At 44.3% G+C, this 24,114-nt stretch overlaps 1 protein-coding gene and 1 pseudogene across 2 annotated transcripts in view; one reads left to right on the top strand and one right to left on the bottom strand.

Annotated features, from left to right (window-relative positions):
- LOC139393279 (E3 ubiquitin-protein ligase TRIM39-like) overlaps positions 1–24,114 on the top strand; it is a 112,591-nt pseudogene that overhangs the window by 46,434 nt on the left and 42,043 nt on the right.
- Positions 1–24,114, bottom strand: part of LOC139393282 (carbohydrate sulfotransferase 11) — a 70,109-nt gene that overhangs the window by 23,547 nt on the left and 22,448 nt on the right. For both annotated transcript variants that reach the window (XM_071141803.1, XM_071141804.1), the window contains exon 2: positions 9,028–9,113. In XM_071141803.1, coding sequence (XP_070997904.1) covers positions 9,028–9,113 — 86 coding nt within the window. The remainder of the gene's footprint in view (positions 1–9,027; positions 9,114–24,114) is intronic.

A 24,114-nucleotide genomic window follows, 5' to 3' on the forward strand; every position in this document is an offset into this window, starting at 1 on the left:
GGAGCTGTGAGGAGTGTATTGTAGACTGTAGACTAGGATGAAATACAGTTATCAATCCGCCTTACATAACCAGTTCAAATATGGAGAGAGATGAGGGAGAGAGAGAATGGGATATACTGTAATGTGCTCTTCCAAAATGTCTTCCATTTCCAATAACGTACCCCCTCCTAACACACACACACACACACACACACACACACACACACACACACACACACACACACACACACACACACACGTGTAGAGGACTTGTGGCAGTCTGTCTCTCACAGCCTGGCATTCACAGGCCACACAGGCATTCAGCTGACAGTGTACCAATCAAACACATACAACATACACACACACACACACACACACACACACACACACACACACACACACACACACACACACACACACACACACACACACACACCGTTGCAGGGGCATCGCTCCGTTGCAGGGGCATCGCTCACATTAGGAGACACCTGATTCTACAGCACCAGCTCACATCATCAGACAGGCAGGAGAAAACACAATACATTGTGCAGGAAGAAGTAACCTCTCTTCCTCATACTCATCTCACCTGTAACTCCCCCTCCTCTCCTCCCTCTCTCTCTGTATTATAGAACCAGGAACCACCTGACATGAACTCTGCTCTGTGGCCACACACACTATAAACCCTGACAAGGTTACTGTTTTATGGGGTAAAATCTTATTTTCCACAGAGGGCAGACCAGGCAGTATGAATTTTCCATGATGCCATTTATGAGGAGCAAGACCAGACAGAGAGCTGCCTGAAACCCTCTTACAGAGAAACAGTGTAACAAGGCTCCAGGTCAGTGAAATCCCATGAGAGGACAGAGAGAAAAAGATGGGAGAGTGGGAAGAAAAGAGGAGAGTGAGAGTAGAGAGGGAGAGGGGAGGAGAGTGATTGGAGAGAGGGAGAGGGGAGGAGAGTGATTGGAGAGAGGGAAGAAGAGAGGAGAGAGGGAAGAAGAGAGGAGAGTGATTGGAGAAAGGGAGAGGGGAGGAGAGTGATTGGCGAGAGGGAAGAAGAGAGGAGAGGGAGAGGAGAGAGGGAGAGGGGAGGAGAGTGATTGGAGAGAGGGAGAGGGGAGGAGAGTTATTGGAGAGAGGGAAGAAGAGAGGAGAGAGAGAGGAGAGAGGGAAGAAGAGAGGAGAGTGATTGCAGAGAGTTAGAGGGGAGGAGAGTGATTGCAGAGAGGGAAGAAGAGAGGAGAGGGAAAGGAGAGAGGGAGAGGGGAGGAGAGTGATTGGAGAGAGGGATTGAAGAGAGGAGAGTGATTGGAGAGAGGGAGAGGGGAGGAGAGTGATTGGAGAGAGGGAAACAGAGAGGAGAGTGATTGGAGAGAGGGAGAGGGGAGGAGAGTGATTGGAGAGAGTGATTGAAGAGAGGAGAGTGATTGGAGAGAGAGAGAGGGGAGGATAGGGAGAGGGTGCCCTGGTGAAAGGGAGCAATGTTTATGCCAGCAGCACAACACAGGAAGTTTCCACTGCATGTGACCGGCCAGCACACACACACATACACAAAAGGACTAAGTGAGGTCACACTGAGACCACACCCTGAGATGGCCGATTTAGATAAGTGGAGTGTAGGATATCTAATACCCCCACTATCCCATCTCTCCCTGCCCCACTGACACTAAATACCTGTAACCAGAGAATAGAGACAGGTTCTCATGGGAAAGAGAACCAGAGAGAATGAAAGGGAGAATGAAAGTGAGAGAGAGAGAGAAATTGAGAGGGAGCTCCTGTAAAAATAAACCCAGTATTTTCCCACTGCTTCCAGTCTACCAAAGTACCAGAGACATGACAGGTGTATAGTATCTACAGTCTACCAGAGACATGACAGGTGTATAGTATCTACAGTCTACCGGAGACATGACAGGTGTATAGTATCTACAGTCTACCAGAGACATGACAGGTGTATAGTATCTACAGTCTACCAGAGACATGACAGGTGTATAGTATCTACAGTCTACCAGAGACATGACAGGTGTATAGTATCTACAGTCTACCAGAGACATGACAGGTGTATAGTATCTACAGTCTACCGGAGACATGACAGGTGTATAGTATCTACAGTCTACCAGAGACATGACAGGTGTATAGTATCTACAGTCTACCAGAGACATGACAGGTGTATAGTATCTACAGTCTACCGGAGACATGACAGGTGTATAGTATCTACAGTCTACCAGAGACATGACAGGTGTATAGTATCTACAGTCTACCAGAGACATGACAGGTGTATAGTATCTACAGTCTACCAGAGACATGACAGGTGTATAGTATCTACAGTCTACCAGAGGACCAGAGACATGACAGGTGTATAGTATCTACAGTCTACCGGAGACATGACAGGTGTATAGTATCTACAGTCTACCAGAGACATGACAGGTGTATAGTATCTACAGTCTACCAGAGGACCAGAGACATGACAGGTGTATAGTATCTACAGTCTACCAGAGACATGACAGGTGTATAGTATCTACAGTCTACCAGAGACATGACAGGTGTATAGTATCTACAGTCTACCAGAGACATGACAGGTGTATAGTATCTACAGTCTACCAGAGACATGACAGGTGTATAGTATCTACAGTCTACCAGAGACATGACAGGTGTATAGTATCTACAGTCTACCAGAGGACCAGAGACATGACAGGTGTATAGTATCTACAGTCTACCAGAGGACCAGAGACATGACAGGTGTATAGTATCTACAGTCTACCAGAGACATGACAGGTGTATAGTATCTACAGTCTACCAGAGACATGACAGGTGTATAGTATCTACAGTCTACCAGAGGACCAGAGACATGACAGGTGTATAGTATCTACAGTCTACCAGAGACATGACAGGTGTATAGTATCTACAGTCTACCAGAGACATGACAGGTGTATAGTATCTACAGTCTACCAGAGACATGACAGGTGTATAGTATCTACAGTCTACCAGAGACATGACAGGTGTATAGTATCTACAGTCTACCAGAGACATGACAGGTGTATAGTATCTACAGTCTACCAGAGACATGACAGGTGTATAGTATCTACAGTCTACCGGAGACATGACAGGTGTATAGTATCTACAGTCTACCAGAGGACCAGAGACATGACAGGTGTATAGTATCTACAGTCTACCAGAGACATGACAGGTGTATAGTATCTACAGTCTACCAGAGACATGACAGGTGTATAGTATCTACAGTCTACCAGAGACATGACAGGTGTATAGTATCTACAGTCTACCAGAGGACCAGAGACATGACAGGTGTATAGTATCTACAGTCTACCAGAGGACCAGAGACATGACAGGTGTATAGTCTCTACAGTCTACCAGAGACATGACAGGTGTATAGTATCTACAGTCTACCAGAGACATGACAGGTGTATAGTATCTACAGTCTACCAGAGACATGACAGGTGTATAGTATCTACAGTCTACCAGAGACATGACAGGTGTATAGTATCTACAGTCTACCAGAGGACCAGAGACATGACAGGTGTATAGTATCTACAGTCTACCAGAGACATGACAGGTGTATAGTATCTACAGTCTACCAGAGACATGACAGGTGTATAGTATCTACAGTCTACCAGAGACATGACAGGTGTATAGTATCTACAGTCTACCAGAGACATGACAGGTGTATAGTATCTACAGCTCTGGTGAAGCATAACACTACATACCTGCACGTAACACAGCACAACAATATACTGAGTATATACAACGCTATACTGAGTATACTGAGTATACACAATATACTGAGTGTACACAACAATATACTGAGTATACACAACGCTATACTGATGAAGTGTACTGGAGTGTGTGCATGTATGTAAGACGCACACAGAGGCAGGGAAAGAGGAAGTCCTAAATTATAATTATAGAGATAGGATTCTATGAGCTGTCAACATCTCCTGACACACACACACACACACATACACACACACACACACACATATAAACACAGAGGCATAACACATATGTACAGGTCTATTTCTATTGGCTAAACTTTGCTGCAGTTGGAAAGCATACATACTGTATATGTAGAGAAACCATGATGAGTTACTCTCATTAAAGTGCATTACAGAACAGAATAGAGACCAACGCCTGTTTTTACCATACTGAGGCATACACTGTACAAAGGTACTGTACGAGTACACCAAACAGTGCTGTAACGTTGAGCCAGTCAGTATGTGTTTGTATGTGTGTAATCTGCTCCAGGCCAGGCTAGGCTGGGGTGTGGTGGTGGTTTGTTGTGTTCAGGTGAGAGACTTTCCCCCCTGTGCCTGTTGAGTCTCGCCCTCACAGACGATAGATACAGCTCTCACTGTCTGCTTTCACCAACCACCGTGAGAACACACACACACACACGCACACCACTGGTATGAAAAAGACGGTTGGTATCACATTTGTCTGATGCAACGTTGCTGTGATTCAACAGCAGAGAGAGAGAGAGAGAGAGAGAGAGAGAGAGAGAGAGAGAGAGAGAAGAGAGAGAGAGAGAGAGAGAGAGAGAGAGAGAGAGAGAGAGAGAGAGATAGAGAGAGAGAGAGAGAGAGAGAGAGAGGAGGGATAAGTGGAGCTGGGGGACATCTATGCTGACAGGCCACTCTCTCATTGAGGAAAACAGGATAGAAGACTTCTGCCACGACATCATGTAAACCGCAGGCTCCAAATCTGCCTCTCTCATCCTGTTCCATGCTGCACTGTACATGCCTCTTCAGTCGTCAACATGTTTAGCCCAGCGTCCAATCATCGAACCAAAACCAGCCAAGGGAGGTTTGAGAATCCAACCAGAGCAGGGTTTAGATGGGTAAACACAGCATCTGTTTAAGGATGAAGCTGTCTAAACCAGTGACATGAAGGCCCACACACCCACACACACACACATCACACACACATATTCACACACACTGGTAGAGGCACTCACACAGAACCATACACACACACAGAATCACACACACAGAATCACACACACACAGAATCACACACACAGAATCACACACAAAGAATCACACACACACACAGAATCATACTCACACTCACACATAATCACACACACACACACACAGAATATTAAACAAAGAACGATATAAGCTCCTAGTGCTGCCTAAAGGGTTAATACAGACAGCTCTCTCTGTTCCTCTGCTACTACCCAGACAGGTTTATCTGCTGTCTACACATACAGCACACGTGTTATCATTCTCCTCCGCTCCACTGACACCACATTACGGCTCACAATAGCTCAGTTTCATTCATCCCAGTTATGTCCCAGCCAGGGGGCTGTGCAACTGATATCTGCATGCATACAGTTCCCTTCTCAACATCCCAGCCAGATCTCTGCATCAGCATTTAACAGGTATGCCCTGGGTTGGTAATGACAGTATTGTGAGTGTATATATTCTGCAGTACTCATCAGCCTGGGAAGAAGGTATTACCATACAGGAAGTGAAACGATTAACCCATACGGGAATGAAGGCCTGTGTCTCCTGGCCTGAATCCAATGGAGCACATCTGATCAGTCAGATAACTGGTGACTTGCAGCCGCAGCAGAGATGCGAGGAGCATTGCAATGTGGTGGTCGTGTGTGAATGTGTGCGTTTGTGTGTGTGTGTGTGCTTATTCCTATAGGGCAAGGTTACGGACGGTAAAGATGGTATTGGGGTTACTAAGATGCCCTGGTATAAACTGTAGAGACAGCTGACAGCTCAGAGGCTGAGGTGCCGGGGGAGAGAAACCACTTGACCGCCAATGGCAACAGCTAGTCTCTGACAAACACGAAAAAGACATTACAGACATAAATACTTTACAATTGACATCAATTCTGACAACACACACACAAACATATACACACAGCTCAGATTCTATTCATTTTCATCTCTCACTCTCACAACATCCTCAGTCTTTCTTTCCCTCCCTCCCTCTCCTTATCTTTCCATGTTTTAATTGCATCTTCTTCCCATCTCTCTCTCTCTCTCTCTCGCTCTCTCTCTCTCTCTCTCTCTCTCTCTCTCTCTCTCTCTCTCTCTCTCTCTCTCTCTCTCTCTCTCTCTCTCTCTCTCTCTCTCTCTCTCTCTCTCTCTCTCTCTCTCTCTCTCTCTCTCTCTCTGTTGGATCTCTTCCAAGATAGAGAGAGAGAGAGAGAAGGCAAGAGAGCGAGAGAGGGAGAGAGGGCAAGAGAGGGAGAGACAGAGAGAGCGGGAGAAAGAGAAAGAGAGAGCAGGAGAAAGAGAAAGAGAGAGCTGCTGAGAGCTCTGTATGTGTAATGTTTACTGTTCATTTTTATTGTTTATTTCACTTTATATATTCACTTTATATATTATCTACCTCACTTGCTTTGGCAATGTTAACACATGTTTCCCATGCCGATAAAGCCAACAATCAATGGCACCTTGTTACCCTCTCGTACCTCATCGGCGGTCACATGACCAATCAGGCGCTCTATGATTGGGTAGTGGGTTGCAAGGTACACATATTAGCACAGTACGTCTTACGTCATTCTGACCCCCCACCCCACCACTCCCTCCCTCAACCCCACAACTCCCCGCTCCTCGTCCACTCCTCGTCCGCTCCTCGTCCAAAACGCTACTCCTGACACCAGACACCCCACTGGGGCTTACACTAGCTCCAGTACCCATCTCTGACCTCTGACCTCATACATATCATCTCAATGGGACTTTACAGGAGTGAGGAGGTGAGGGAAACTCTCTGGCGGAAAATTATATATGTCCACGTGCACCCAGTCTAAACTTAGCTGTTAAACACCAGTTTGATGGCTTCTTGTATACTTTTAAAATGTGTTCTGTGATGAATAGTTTGCAGAAAGAGAGCGAGAGAGGAGTTTATGAGAGAGAGAGAGAGAGAGAGAGAGAGAGAGAGAGAGAGAGAGAGAGAGAGAGAGAGAGAGAGAGAGAGAAAGAAAGAGAGGGGGGTGGAGAGTTTATGAGACAGAAAAAGTGCATGATAGATATACACTGAGTATACAAAACATTATGAACACCTGCTCTTTCCATGACAGACTGACCAGGTGAATCCAGGTGAAAGCTATGATCCCTTATTGATGTCACTTGTTAAATCCACTTCAATTCAACAGCAGAGAGAGAGAGAGAGTGAGTGAGAGAGAGAGAGAGAGAGAGAGAGAGAGAGAGATCTGCTATACAAATTGATGGAAAGTGGTGTTGGGGGTAAAACATACGACATTATAAAATGTACACAAACAACAAGTGTGCGGTTAAAATTGGCAAAAACACACACATTTCTTCACACAGGGTCGTGGGGTGAGACAGGGATGCAGCTTAAGCCCCACCCTCTTCAACATATATCAACGATGGCGATGGCACTAGAACAGTCTGCAGCACAGTCGGCCTCACCCTACTAGAATATGAAGTCAAATGTCTACTGTTTGCTGATGATCTGGTGCTTCGGTCACCAACCAAGGAGGGCCTACAGCAGCACCTAGATCTTCTGCACAGATACTGTCCGACCTGGGCCCTGACAGTAAATCTCAGTAAGACCAAAATAATGGTGTTCCAAAAAAGGTCCAGCCGCCAGGACCACAAATACAAATTCCATCTAGACACTGTTGCCCAAGAGCACACAAAAAACGATACATACCTTGGCCTAAACATCAGCGCCACAGGTAACTTCCACAAAGCTGTGAACGATCTGAGAGACAAGGCAAGAAGGGCATTTTATGCCACCAAAAGGAACATAAATTTCAACATACCAATTAGGATCTGGCTAAAAAATACTTAAATCAGTCATAGAGCCCATTGCCCTTTACGGTTGTGAGGTCTGGGGTCCGCTCACCAACCAGACTTCACAAAATGGGACAAACACCAAATTGAGACTCTGCATACAGAATTCTGCAAAAATATCCTCTGTGTACAACGTAGAACACCAAATAATGCATACAGAGCAGAATTAAGCCGATACCCACTAATTATCAAAATCCAGAAAAGAGCTGTTAAATTCTACAACCACCTAAAAGGAAGCGATTCCCAAACCTTCCATAACAAAGCCATCACCTACAGAGAGATGAACCTGGAGAAGAGTCCCCTAAGCAAGCTGGTCCTGGGGCTCTGTTCACAAACAGACCCCACAGAGCCCCAGGACAGCAGCACAATTAGACCCAACCAAATAATGAGAAAACAAAAAGATAATTACTTGACACATTGGAAAGAATTAACAAAAAAACAGAGCAAACTAGAATGCTATTTGGTCCTAAACAGAGAGTACACAGTGGCAGAATACCTGTCCACTGTGACTGACCCAAACTTAAGGAAAGCTTTGACTATGTACAGACTTAGTGAGCATAGCCTTGCTATTGAGAAAGGCCGCCGTAGAAAGACCTGGCTCTCAAGAGAAGACAGGCTATGTGCACACTGCCCACAAAATGAGGTGGGAACTGAGCTGCACCTTCTAGCCTTCTGCCAAATGTATTACCATATCAGAGATACATATTTCCCCCCAGATTACACAGATTAAACTCCCATATCTACTGGGGGAAATTCCACAGTGTGCCATCACAGCAGCAAGATTTGTGACCTGTTGCCACAAGAAAGGGGCAACCAGTGAAGAACAAACACCACTGTAAATACAACCCATATTTATGGTTATTTATTTTCCCTTGTGTTCTTTAACCACTTGTACATTGTTACAACACTGTATATATATATATATATATATATATAATATGACATTTGTAATGTCTTTATTGTTTTGAAATTTCTGTATGTGTAATGTTTACTGTTAATGTTTATTGTTTATTTCACTTTTGTATATTGTCTACCTCACTTGCTTTGGCAATATTAACACATGTTTTCCATGCCAATAAAGCCCCTTGAATTGAATTGAATTGAATTGAGAGAGAGAGAGAGAGAGAGAGAGAGAGAGAGAGAGAGAGAGAGAGAGAAAGAGAAAGAGAGAGAGAGGGAGAGAGAAAGTGAGAGCGAGAGAGAGAGAGAGGGAGAGAGAGAGAGTGAGAGAGTGAGAGAGAGAGATGGTTTCTACCTGTGTGGGGTTGTAGAGTTCCTGCAGTGCGTTGCGGGAGTCTTTCCTACAGCACACGTCCGCCGCAAACTGGTTCCTCCGCATGACTGTTAGAAGGAACAGAGAGAGGACCGTTAGCAATGCCCAATGACACTGGAACAACAGCAACAACAACCAATCACATTGTTACAACTTAAAAAACAACCAACAAGAGAGTGGGCCTAATAATGTTAACTACAACAGCATTCACATAATAAATGACCATAAAGCTTATATTCTGTAGGGGTCAAAATGGGGTCAAGTGCACTGTCACAGCTAAACTACAAGGCCAGGTCCCTATACACACAACCAACAGCCAGACAAACCAACAGCCAGACAATACAAACGCTTTAATTACTGGATGAAAGAGCCCACTGAATAACTACATGAGATTGAACATGACAGTGGGTGTGGGTGAACAACAATACATTTGAGAGCCTTACATTTCTCTGTTCTATGTTTCATCATCCTCACTGATCTAAGGGGAGGTGGGGGGGCGGGTGGGGGGGTAAGCCAACCGCAGACAAACCCACTTCCTGTATCTTTGTTTCTAACCCAGTGCATCGTTTCCTGTTTGTGCTGCATGTTGTGGACAAAATCATATCCGTTTCTGTCACCAGGGGAATGGATGAGAGCTGAGTGCTTGTTAGTGTAACGAACCACCGCAGACTGTCCATTATACCATTATACCTTACCTTCAGTAGGAGAGGGGGAAGAGATGCCCCTGTACAGCTCAGTGTGATGGGTGACCTGTCACCTGGCTGTGAAAGCAGCTTCTTAATAATGCAGTTCATTCCTGCTCCCTACAGGCAATTACTGCTCTTTCAGCAGAATACACACACACACACTGACTGCAGCAGAGACAGTGTTAGAGAACAGAACAGTAATGAGGATTCATCCATGATATCTGGGGGTGATTACTCTCTCCTACTGGAAATGGCAGTAGTGGGTCAGATATCCATTCCGAAACGCTGCCAGCAGGGCTGTTGCTAATGACGATGGATGCCAACCTGTATCTGAATGAAAGCCTCCTCTGTGCCGGGTGCTAACAGCAACAAACTGTCCCACTCACTCAATCATTCTCATTTATCCTCTACTGCATCTATGGGCTGTAGGCCTAATATGTAGAGAGAGAGAGACAGAGAGAGTGAGAGAGAGAGAGAGAGAGAGAGAGAGAGAGAGAGAGAGAGAGAGAGAGAGAGAGAGAGTGAGAGAGAGAGTGAGAGAGAGAGAGAGAGAGAGAGACAGAGAGAGAGAGAGAGAGAGAGAGAGAGAGAGACACACACACAAGTAACTTACATGCCTGATCTACAGATGTTGCTTCAGTGCCTCCAGGTCCACACACATACACAGCTCTATTTAATCTGCTATGTCTGGTGTGTGTTAATACACTGATCACCTTCCACGCACAGAAACACACACGCACACACACACACACACACACACACACACACACACACACACACACACACACACACACACACACACACACACACACACACACACACACACACACAGACCTCTTGATATACATCAAAGGCATTAGTATTACAATGTACAGAGTACAGTAGAGTGTTACCACTATGCGGACCAGTAGGCCCACCTGCCAGCACACCTGTGTCACAGCCCGGGATAGATGTAACCATGGTAACCACCTCATCTCACCTGCACCATTCTGATTGGCTCCATTCATCAAATGCCCTCTCAGCGAGGGACATGCTCATTTCCTTTGTGCTGAGCGCTTAGCCATACACACACACACACACACACACACACACACACACACACACGTGACCCTGATCTGACCTTCCTCATCTATCTGCTCTATTATGATGGACTGTACCAAGCAGAAATAAACAGGTTGATATGGATGATAATATGGGCTATGGTCAGCTGGATTGTGGGTAAAGGGATCAGAGATTTAGCTGTTAGGTCTGTTTCTGAGAGTTCAGAAGGGTATGAGGCACAATACTCCCCCCACTCTCTCTCTCTCTCTCTCTCTCTCTCTCTCTCTCTCTCTCTCTCTCTCCCCCCACTCTCTCTCTCTCTCTCTCTCTCTCTCGCTCTCTCTCTCTCTCTCTCTCTCTCTCTCTCTCTCTCTCCCCACTCTGTCTCTCTCTCTCCCCACTCTCTCTCTCTCTCCCACCCTCTCTCTCTCCCCACTCTCTCTCTCTCTCTCTCTCTCCCCCACTCGCTCTCTCTCCACACTCTCTCTCTCTCCACTCTCTCTCTCTCTCTCTCCCCACTCTCTCTCTCTCTCTCTCCCCACTCTCTTTGTCTCCCCCACTCTCTCTCTCTCCCCCCACTCTCTCTCTCTCTCCCCACTCTCTCTCTCCACACTCTCTCTCTCTCCCCACTCTCTCTCTCTCTCTCTCTCTCTCTCTCTCTCTCTCTCTCTCTCTCTCTCTCTCTCTCTCTCTCTCTCCCCACACTCTCTCTCTCTCCCCCCACTCTCTCTCTCTCCCCCCACTCTTTCTCTCTCCTTCTACACTCTCAATTCAATTCAATTAAATTTAAGGGCTTTATTGTCATAGGAAATATATGTTACATTGCCAAAGCAAGTAAAGTAGATAATAAACAAAAGTGAAATAAACAATACAAATGAACAGTAAACATTACACTCAAAGTTCCAAAAGAATAAAGACAATTAAAATGTCATATTAAGTCTATATAGACTGTTGTAACAATGTGCAAATAGTTCAAGTACAAAAGGGAAAATAAATCAACATAACTATGGGTTGTATTTACAATTGTGTTTGTTCTTCATTGGTTGCCCTTTTCATGTGGCAACAGGTCACACATCTTGCTGCTGTGATGGCACACTGTGGTATTTCACCCAATAGCTATTAAAGTTTAAAGTCTCTCTCTTTCACCCCATCACCCCCCCGCCACTGACTTTCTGTATCAGTCTCTCTCATTACCTCTTGCTCTCCCCAATACCCCCTTCTGTCACGCCCTGCTCCCGCTTCCCCTCTCTGTCGCTTGAGGCGACCAGGCTGCCCTTCGTTACACACACCTGTCACCATCATTACGCGCATCTGCGCTCATTGAACTCACTTGAACTCCTTCACGTTGTCGATTGCCCTCTCTATATCTGTCTGTTCCTCAGTTTGTTGTCGTAATGTTGTTTTGTTCCTCCTGTCCAGACGCTGTCTGTGTTTTGTTTGATGTCTGTTTTCCATTAAATGTTCACTCCCTGTACTTGCTTCTTGTCTCCAGCGTCGGTCCTTACACTTTCTCTCCATCCCTCCCTCCCTTCCTCTATCCCTCTGTCTTGTTAATGCACAGAGTGGTAAGGGTGCCGTCTCCAGCCTGTACCCAGAGTTTGTGAGAGCGTCTGTGTGTTCCACAAACATCCAAACACACACACTCCGAGCATAACACACACCACCTTTCATCTTCCATCAGCCCCAGCTCTCCCTCCTCCTGCTTCTCCTCCTCCTCTTCCTTCTCCTCGATTTACATAACCAAATGTTGTTGCTCAATTAAATTACATGAACCATTTAGGGTGTGAGTTTTCGGGGATGTTATTCTCAACTTCCTATTGTGGACTTTTACATGCCTATTAAATCAGCCACTCTTTGTGAATCAGTGAAAATGTTCTACCAAGTCCAACGCATGGACTCCCCCCACCTCAAAGGGTTACTGAGGGCGTTTGGTGTTTCCACCTTCCTCTATGAACTACTGTTGGGCAGTAGGGATTCTCTAGTGATTCTCCCTTTGCGTTCAGCTCAAAGACACAGCAGAGCCAGCCTCCCTCCCAAATCCCACCCATAACAGCTTCTGACATGCAAAGGATTCTAGGAAGTCAAGCATCACAAACCAAGCAGAAACTACAGCAACACACAACAGTGAGCCCAGAATAACAAGATACTAAATCAGATCCAAAGTTGGCACACATATGTCATGTAATACTGTCGTTGAAGGAGTGGCTGGGGTGTGTATTGGGAAGCACTGTATTCACTGTGAGTTTGATTACATACTGTCGCCTCACTATAAATAGTTCTGCACAAGCTCATCAAGGTCTGTAATCACACAACATCTGCAGCCATCTATCAGCAAGGGATTATGGGATACTGGAGAATTAATCTGATGCTAATCTTACCTACACACAGAGAGCATCAATTCACTTGCCACTGTCACTCTCTCTCTCTCACACACACACACACACACACACACACACACACACACACACACACACACACACACACACACACACACACACACGGTTAGTAACACACAAAAACACACACAGTCACTAACGTGCATGATCACACACTGATATGTACGCACACACACACACACACACACACACACACACACACACACACACACGCATACACACACACACACACACACACACACAGCATGATCATTACACAGGTGCACTTTGTACTGGGGACAATAAAAGGCCACTCTAAAATGTGCAGTTTTATCACACAACAATGCCACAGATGTCTCAAGTTTTGAGGGACTGTGCAATTGGCACGTTGACTGCAGGAATGTTTACCAGAGCAGTTGCCAGATTATTTCAATTCAACAGATGCATATCTGTATTCCCAGTCATGTGAAATCCATAGATTAGGGCCTAATGAATGTATTTCAATTGACTGATTTCCTTATATGAACTGTAACTCAGTAAAATCTTTGAAATCTTTGAAAATGTTGCATGTTGCATTTATTTCAGTGTATATCAGTGTATAAGTCTCCCAACATACACAACAACCTATCGTGGACAGGTTACTAAACAGTGGGGCTACAGCTTCATGATATACTGCTATAATCAGAACATTAACTGGACAGATGAGTTTAGTTTGATTATAGTTGTACCTCTGTGTGTGGTCTATTGGTCTGGTTAGCTTTGAGTATAGGTCTTTGAGTAGGTCGAAGGGTCATTTAGACTGCTGTGTGATCATACAGGTCTCTCGGAACGAATCAATATGGTCGGCCGAAGAGGCTAGTGCTTGCCTATGTGAGTTGCTTCCCACCGGGCAGCAGTTGCTTCCCACCGGGAAGCTGAGTCACATGTCGCCAGCGGTAGCTAAAGTAGCCAATTTGTTCCAAATAGTTTCTAGCCACGTCTATCAGGACGATTGACTGAACGGAATCCATACGTCTCTCCCCTCGTCCCCAATGATGGGACCCCCATTCTAAGGCCTCTGAGTAATGGTTGCCCTCTCACTGCCTGGCTCAATATAGGAATGGAATTTGGAATGGGGAAATGGGGAACATGACCACAGTGCAGAAACTCTTAGCTATGGAGAAGTCTGTTTGGTTCTTTATGATTTTTAAGTGTAGAAATAAATAACATAGACACACACACACACAGAAACAGGATGGATGAATAAACAGAGGAGCATGTTGTAAACCCATATTTGGCCTCTGACTAAGAGACAGCGGTCAGTCACACAGTCAGAGGCGGCCAAGCATGGTCAGATATGGTCAGAGGCGGTCAAGCATGGTTAGACAGTCACACAGAGAGATGGACAAACTACAGCAGACAGACATGAATCACAAACCACAAGCCCAGAGGAGGTAAACATATGGGACCAGTGGGAGATTCGTAGTAACGGAAAAAAGAGAGAGATGGAGTGAGAAAGGGAGCTGTGAGGAAGGGAGGGAAGGAGGGGGAAGATATGGACCCCGTCAGCAGGAGGGAGGAACCCACTGAACCTCTCAGTGTGACAACCCTAGGACTGTCACACACACACCTCCTGTACTGCCCTGTTTGTAACCCCTCCAGTCATGAAAGTGAATATGAGTGAACAGAGGGTAGACTAATCAGAGAGAGAGAGAGAGAGAGAAAAGGGCAACCAGTGAAGAACACACACCATTGTAAATACAACCCATATTTATGCTTATTTATTTTATCTTGTGTCCTTTAACCATTTGTACATTGTTAAAACACTGTATATATATATATAATATGACATTTGTAATGTCTTTACTGTTTTGAAACCTCTGTATGTGTAATGTTTACTGTTAATTTTTGTTGTTTTTCACTTTATATATTCACTTTGTATGTTGTCTACCTCACTTGCTTTGGCAATGTTAACACATGTTTCCCATGCCAATAAAGCCCTTGAATTGAATTGAATTGAATTGAGAGAGAGGTGCAGATGAAGAGACAGACAGCTAGACAAGGATATGAACCATAGATCATTTGTAAAGGGATGCATAGCAGCCACTGCAGTAGGCACCAAAGCTCTCACCACACATTAGCCTTCTTAGCATACCTTCCTTCCTCCCTCCCTCCTCTTCTGGACCGCCAACATCACCCTCCCGTGCCCGGAAGTGGTCAACAGGATGGGTGTCTCAAAAAACACCTCATTCTGCAATCAGGGGCAAACGGGCTGTTTTCAAAACACCACAGGGAAGAACCACACACTCCATCATGCATGCAGTCACTTTGTGTGTGTGTGTGTGTGTGTGTGTGTGTGTGTGTGTGTGTGTGTGTGTGTGTGTGTGTGTGTGTGTGTGTGTGTGTGTGTGTGTGTGTGTGTGTGTGTGTGTGTGTGTGTGTGTGTGTGTGTGTGTGTGTGTGTGTGTGTGTGTGTGTGTGTGTGTTAGTCCTGAACGTTTCCTCCAGCTGTGTTCCAGTAATACTGTGGTGGAAGCTTAGAGGATGGGGTTAGAGGTCACACTAGGGCTGACCCCATTTAGTCGACTGGTCGATTGTTTGGTCGATAGGCTGTTGGTCGACTGAGAATTTATTTTCTGTCTCATTGGACTAATCCATTGCTGAGGCCACAGGGTTGGCTCACCAGTAGTACACTTCCCATTAATTCCCCTCATTTCTAATCTACAATGTTTGTTTGGTTACCATCATTTCTGTTAATACATTCAATATGTTATTATCATCGCAGTATTTTACAGTTGTCACTGTCAGAGTGGACACGTTGTTTAAAACACGCACACAACCTAGGCTGCACTTCAGAGAAACAAGTTTAGGTTTATTTCATTCTATTTATGAGTTTTGTTAATTTAGTCATTGTGTTTCGTAAGGACGCACACCTGATGACTCATGGAAGTAGGCCCAGGCTACCTGGCCTGCGCGCAAATGTAGGTTAATATGTCCCCATTTGGGGATCTGATAGTGTTTCAGATTGTCTTAACTCACCACCACTAATGAGCTGTGTTTTTCTTCACCTCAAAACAGCAAGGAAACTAAGTCTGTTTGTACATCCATTGAGAATGACAACAGCTCCTCAAGGTCGCCTATTTGAAAAATCTTTACAACTCTGTCCCTTTCGATTACCACTCCACCTGAAAGGGGGGGGGGGGGGGGGAATGTGATGCTCTGATCCGGTGGAAACATCATCAACTAGGCCTACAGTGCATTGCGAAAGTATTCGGCCCCCTTGAACTTTGTGACCTTTTGCCACATTTCAGGCTTCAAACATAAAGATATAAAACTTAATTTTTTTGTGAAGAATCAATAACAAGTGGGACACAATCATGAAGTGGAACGACATTTATTGGATATTTCAAACTTTTTTAACAAATCAAAAACTGAAAAATTGGGCGTGCAAAATTATTCAGCCCCCTTAAGTTAATACTTTGTAGCGCCACCTTTTGCTGCGATTACAGCTGTAAGTCGCTTGGGGTATGTCTCTATCAGTTTTGCACATCGAGAGACTGACATTTTTTCCCATTCCTCCTTGCAAAACAGCTCGAGCTCAGTGAGGTTGGATGGAGAGCATTTGTGAACAGCAGTTTTCAGTTCTTTCCTCAGATTCTCGATTGGATTCAGGTCTGGACTTTGACTTGGCCATTCTAACACCTGGATATGTTTATTTTTGAACCATTCCATTGTAGATTGTGCTTTATGTTTTGGATCATTCCCTTGTTGGAAGACAAATCTCCGTCCCAGTCTCAGGTCTTTTGCAGACTCCATCAGGTTTTCTTCCAGAATGGTCCTGTATTTGGCTCCATCCATCTTCCCATCAATTTTAACCATCTTCCCTGTCCCTGCTGAAGAAAAGCAGGCCCAAACCATGATGCTGCCACCACCATGTTTGACAGTGGGGATGGTGTGTTCAGCTGTGTTGCTTTTACGCCAAACATAACGTCTTGCATTGTTGCCAAAAAGTTCAATTTTGGTTTCATCTGACCAGAGCACCTTCTTCCACATGTTTGGTGTGTCTCCCAGGTGGCTTGTGGTAAACTTTAAACGACACTTTTTATGGATATCTTTAAGAAATGGCTTTCTTCTTGCCACTCTTCCATAAAGGCCAGATTTGTGCAATATACAACTGATTGTTGTCCTATGGACAGAGTCTCCCACCTCAGCTGTAGATCTCTGCAGTTCATCCAGAGTGATCATGGGCCTCTTGGCTGCATCTCTGATCAGTCTTCTCCTTGTATGAGCTGAAAGTTTAGAGGGACGGCCAGGTCTTGGTAGATTTGCAGTGGTCTGATACTCCTTCCATTTCAATATTATCGCTTGCACAGTGCTCCTTGGGAAATCTTTTTGTATCCAAATCCGGCTTTAAACTTCTTCACAACAGTATCTCGGACCTGCCTGGTGTGTTCCTTGTTCTTCATGATGCTCTCTGCGCTTTTAACGGACCTCTGAGACTATCACAGTGCAGGTGCATTTATACGGAGACTTGATTACACACAGGTGGATTGTATTTATCATCATTAGTCATTTAGGTCAACATTGGATCATTCAGAGATCCTCACTGAACTTCTGGAGAGATTTTGCTGCACTGAAAGTAAAGGGGCTGAATAATTTTGCACGCCCAATTTTTCAGTTTTGATTTGTTAAAAAAGTTTGAAATATCCAATAAATGTCGTTCCACTTCATGATTGTGTCCCACTTGTTGTTGATTCTTCACAAAAAAATACAGTTTTATATCTTTATGTTTGAAGCCTGAAATGTGGCAAAAGGTTGCAAAGTTCAAGGGGGCCGAATACTTTCGCAATGCACTGTACCTGCACAAATAGCCTACTGCTGTGTCTGTCCAGATCTCACTGGCATGGGAAACTCTGAGGGTCCAGGATATTTTATACAACGTTGAAAGTTTGTTAGCTTTGGGCTGGACCAAACAGTTGGTAGTTGATACAATTTTTCAAGTTCCTTGCAGACAGGCCATGTACAGCCAATGTGATCATTTTCATCAGGATATTTTCTAACTGCAGGCTGCAATGTTGTCATTTGTTGGCTTTATGTAGGCTATTTTTACATAGCTGGCAATGGCAATAGAAGTTACTTTAAGATTTGTATATTTTTTATTTAGATATCATTTTTATTAATCACATGACAATGATTTTGAGATAGGAATAAATAAAATAAATGAAACTTTTCCACGAAAATAACTGCCATGCAGATCGCTAGAAATAGTAAGATAAATCATCACCCCCAAACAGTCAACTGGCTTAGGTATTATGTTTTCCTAGACAATGTCCCAGATCTGACTCTGTTAGCCAGCTAGAGAGGATTACAACACCTTTTAGGATAACGATAAGCAGCACGCACACACACACACACGCACACACACACACGCACGCACACACACACACACACACACACCATGACCTCTTTTACAGTTGAGTTGAATCGGACAGCAGCCGGGTAAGACAGTGAGAACATGTAACTCTTGGTGGGGAAAACTTAACCAATTGTTTTAGATGCATCCCAGCAAAGCCACTAAACAACATTGTAATATTTAATAGGCCTGTGTTCTAAAAAGGAAGGAAAATACAACATTATATAGTATCCTTTCCTCATGGTTACAGACCCAACAACATTATATAGTATCCCCTCCTAGAGGTAACAGACCCAACAACATTATATAGTATCCCCTCCTCATGGTTACAGACCCAACAACATTATATAGTATCCCCTCCTCATGGTTACATACCCAACAACATTATATAGTATCACCTCCTCATGGTTACAAACCCAACATTATATAGTATCCCCTATACAACATTATATAGTATCCCCTCCTCATGGTTACAGACCCAACAACATTATATAGTATCCCCTCCTCATGGTAACAGACCCAACAACATTATATAGTATCCCTTCCTCATGGTTACAGACACAACAACATTATATAGTATCACCTCCTCATGGTTACAGACCCAACAACATTATATAGTATCCCTTCCTCATGGTTACAGACACAACAACATTATAGTGTCCCCTCCTCATGGTTACAGACCCAACAGCATTATATAGTATCCCTTCCACATGGTTACAGACACAACAACATTATAGTGTCCCCTCCTCATGGTTACAGACCCAACAACATTATATAGTATCCCTTCCTCATGGTTACAGACCCAACAACATTATATAGTATCCCCTCCTCATGGTTACAGACCCAACAACATTATAGTGTCCAATCCTCATGGTTACAGACACAACAACATTATAGTGTCCCCTCCTCATGGTTACAGACCCAACAACATTATAGTGTCCCCTCCTCGTGGTGAAAAGCACATGGGCTACTTATAATACACAGAGTAAGCAAAACAATTAAATAAATCAAGCATTGCCTAAAATGATGAATAAGATACTAATGAGATAGACCTATATAAGCAATATAACAATTGAGATGTTCAAACTATGGCATTAGGGAACAATGAGTGGATAACAGGCCAGCCGTAATTTCGATTAAGACATTTATGAGCGAGTTGTCGATTTGTTCAGCACTTTTGAAATGGACAGCGACAGAACTCAACACATGGGCCATTCTTACAGTATGTTCCCTGTACACCAAGTCAGAAACATATAATAAATAAAGGGGGCATATAAGCAGACAATGAAAGATTATACAATATTTAATGATGACAAAACAGGCTATAGGCTACATGTGCACCACCAAGTCAGAACAATAGGCCTATAGGCTAATTTCTGAGGGGGAGAGGGACCAAATTATTAAGGTGAGGCACAATGGCTACTTACAGCTTACTACACAACATACACTTAGCATTACTTTCTTAGCTACAGTATACATATCTCCCTGGCATATTACATAATTTATGCAGCAGCATAAAATACATATTTTTGTTGTGCTGTGCTCACTTGAACAAGGTGTGGCGGGCCTTCAGGTGGACAAACTTTGTCATCAAAGTCCGGCAATCTCTGGACTTATGGTGCTTTCAAGACAACTGGGAACTCTGACCCTTTCAGACAGATGTTTTAAGCCCTTAAACCAGACTTGGACCACACTCCCTCTCCACCGAATAGCCGGCAGGGGAAGCAAAATAGTGATTGCTTTGCATTGCAGTTAGCCATTGACTCCTTCCAAACCACTCATTGTTGAATTTGCGAATTTGTTTATGTCCAATGGCCGATGAGCAAGATACGTTTTATCTATAATTTCTCTTTATATGACAAGGATTGAAAAGGATTTTCCAGTAGATTGCCGACTTGATTCATGAAGATGACTGCTTGTCTAGCTTGCTAGCTAAGATTTTGAAAGTATGATGTTGACATGATCAGTCCAATCAAAACTACAGTAGATATAACGTGATTTGATGTCATCTTCTCTGTGGCCAATGACTTTGAGCCTTCTTGGACAGGCACTTCTAATATAAATATACAAATATATAAATATAAATATAACTGCCTAGCTCTCCCTGTAGATTCGGCGGGGATGTAGTGCTCCCACGAGTGACAGAACACTGAGCCTATCACTGCGCAACTAGAGAAGATTACTGCCTTACTCAAGAACGAGACCACGTTTGTATATGTGAGCTGTTGGGGGTTGTGGGGTATTCTGGCTGTCAGTCTGTGTAAGGTCTACTCGTCTGTCATCTGGGGGGAAGGGGGAACTATAGGAAGGGGCTGTGTCAACAGCCTACAATTCATCTGACACACTGCAGATCTAGTCCCTGTTCCCACTGGCTACTTCAGAGTGATTGATTGTTTATAGAACAAACAGACTACTCTCCCTGAGTCCCTATGCTTTCCCACCGAAAATCCGCTCAGACTCCGCACAGACTCAAAACTCCATGTTTTACACATTTACCACCAGACGATGTGACCTCTGACACATAGGAAATGAGGAAGTGACACTCACTGCTCTAATTCGCCGTACCTCAGACTGAAGGTCAGGGGTCAAGCTGTGACGGGTCAGGTGAGGTCAAAGTGTCACTCACTGTTCACAGTTGGAGCTGGGGTTGTCACAGTAGGAATCAATGGAAAACACACGAACACGCACGTGCATGCAAAATCATACATACACACAACTATTTCTCGATTGAATAGACATGCCCTCTAGCGCTTACATTTTTCTATTTCCCTTTTGCTTTCCTCGCTCTCTCTAATTTCCTCTATGAAATATTAATCCTGTGTGTCTCATGGGTCCCTGTCGTTCCTGATCTCAGCACGCTTCCCTGCATCCCTCAACCGTCGTTTCGCCCTGCCCTGCCTCCTGTCTCACACTCCCACTGGGACACAGGGATTTAATGATAACACACATGCACATACACACACACACACACACACACACACACACACACACACACACACACACACACACACACACACACACACACACACACACACACACACACACACGTATTTCTCTCATGGCTATGTTTGTCAAAGAATGCTTCCAGGAAGGATTTCTGTCCTGTTTTCTAGCTCTTCATGTAGTCTGCTTTGGATTTATTCTTGTCTGTTTTAGTTCTGGTCCTGGTGCTTCTGATTTGATCTGTGTTACAGGAAGTCTAGAGATTAGCTCAAATCTTTGCTGTTTCTGTGAACCAGCCAAGGGAGATTGGGGCCTCTTAAATTGATGCTAACACACACACACGCTCTCACACACACACTCCCTCTGTGACTGTCTGATTAAAGTTGCATTTAAAGACAGCATCCCAGCAGTCAGGGGGTCTGGTCAAAGCCCCGGTCTCAGCAGGAGCAGAAACACAGCCTGCGGGACGCGTCTTTAAACCAAGCAGCTGGACACATAGAGGCACGCACACAAAGCGAGGTCAATGCAGTAAAATATGGAAAGCATTTTAATGGGCGACTAGCTTTGTCGCCACTCGCTGTCTTCAGCTAATGAGGGGACAAATAGAGAGCGAGAAAGAGAGAGAGAGAAAGAGAGAGAAAGAGAGAGAGAGAAAGAGAGAGAAAGAGAGAGAAAGAGAGAGAGAGAAAGAGAGAAAGAGAGAGAGAGAAAGAGAGAGAAGGAGAAGGAGTATAGAAGCCTCAGCAGGTTATTGCCATAACAGGTTCTAGGTTTGGTATTGTGCTCCAGTGGTGTAATTAATTGGCTGTTTTTGTTCTTCTGCCAAAAAACTGAACCAGACACGATGACAGAGCTGCCTAAGGCACGCCCGAGGGGTCCTACAGGAAGAGAGAGGACACCTGTGAAATATCACTGAGGAATGTGAGCTCACTAGATCCCTGCACTCCACCTAACCTATCAATGTCATGTCCATAATCAATGCATTGAAGCGGTAATATCTCACAACACACTGTTATATACTGACTCATGAGTACTGGCAGGACTAAATGGCCATTATTATTATCCTGGCTCTATCAGAAATAATCAACACATATTAACCTGATCATCTTCTGAAGTTGTGGAGCAAGGCTTCAACTGACCCCTGATCAATAAAATGACTACCTCCCCCCTTTCTACTAGGACTGTGAGACTGACTATGATTAGCAGACTCTACTGACAATCCTCTGATCTGTTGGTCCTGATTGGACAGAAGATGAGTCCCTCCTCCCACCTCTGGCTCCTTAATGTGGCTCATTAGACACATTGAGTCGTGTGTTAATGAAATAAACAGCAGAGTTAATAGATTGCAGCCAGCTCCCAAATACAAAGGATCAACTCAGCAGTTACTATGGCAACAGCTTAGTGGTCTCCTCTTTTCATAGATAAGCACACATACACACAGTGTTGTTACTGGACAGTAGTCGAGCTGCCGTGTTTATGGGCCCCCTGTGGGGATGCCATTGTCTCAGCTGGCCACACATGATGCTTTGGGGCTTAAGAAGACTGAGATACCATCTGGTAGACAGGTGGACAAAACCACAACACAACATCCCACAAAACCAGAACAACACCAACCTGGTCACAACCACAACACAACATCCCCACAAAACCAGAACAACACCAACCTGGTCACAACCACAACACAACATCCCCACAAAACCAGAACAACACCAACCTGGTCACAACCACAACACAACATCCCCACAAAACCAGAACACCACCAACCTGGTCACAACCACAACACAACATCCCCACAAAACCAGAACAACACCAACCTGGTCACAACCACAACCACTGACCTAAACTAATTCTGGACAAAATCAGATCAATGACTCAAAACCTTAGATCAGAAGAACAATGACCGGAATCAAACATCAGGATATTGATGTAACCAAATGGACAGATGAAATGTGGCATGACAGAGATGATGTTGAGGAGGTCCGATACTGTAGGCTGTATGTCCTGTTAGTGGAAGTTGTGTTTAAAATAATTGCATGCAGCATGTAGGCAATTTCCACTGGATATACTGTACTGAATGATACTCTAGGTTTAGATGATCACGTTAAACTAACGTTTTTTTCATTGTTTACTAAGTGTTCTTTGTGGGAGCCCTAGCATGATGCTGGTGTCAGCGTCACCAAAGTGTTAACGAACTGTTGACGTAACGCCTTCGAACTATGTCACTGTGTTACTGTGTTACTGTGTCACTGTGTTACTGTGTTACTGTGTCACTGTGTTACTGTGTTACTGTGTTACTGTGTTACTGTGTCACTGTGTTACTGTGTTACTGTGTCACTGTGTTACTGTGTTACTGTGTTACTGTGTTACTGTGTTACTGTGTCACTGTGTTACTGTGTCACTGTGTTACTGTGTTACTGTGTTACTGTGTTACTGTGTTACTGTGTCACTGTGTTACTGTGTTACTGTGTCACTGTGTTACTGTGTTACTGTGTTACTGTGTTACTGTGTCACTGTGTTACTGTGTTACTGTGTTACTGTGTTACTGTGTTACTGTGTTACTGTGTCACTGTGTTACTGTGTTACTGTGTTACTGTGTTACTGTGTTACTGTGTTACTGTGTTACTGTGTCACT

The sequence above is a fragment of the Oncorhynchus clarkii genome, chromosome 33, assembly GCF_045791955.1.
Source record: "Oncorhynchus clarkii lewisi isolate Uvic-CL-2024 chromosome 33, UVic_Ocla_1.0, whole genome shotgun sequence".
In the NCBI taxonomy this organism is placed as follows: Eukaryota; Metazoa; Chordata; class Actinopteri; order Salmoniformes; family Salmonidae; genus Oncorhynchus; species Oncorhynchus clarkii.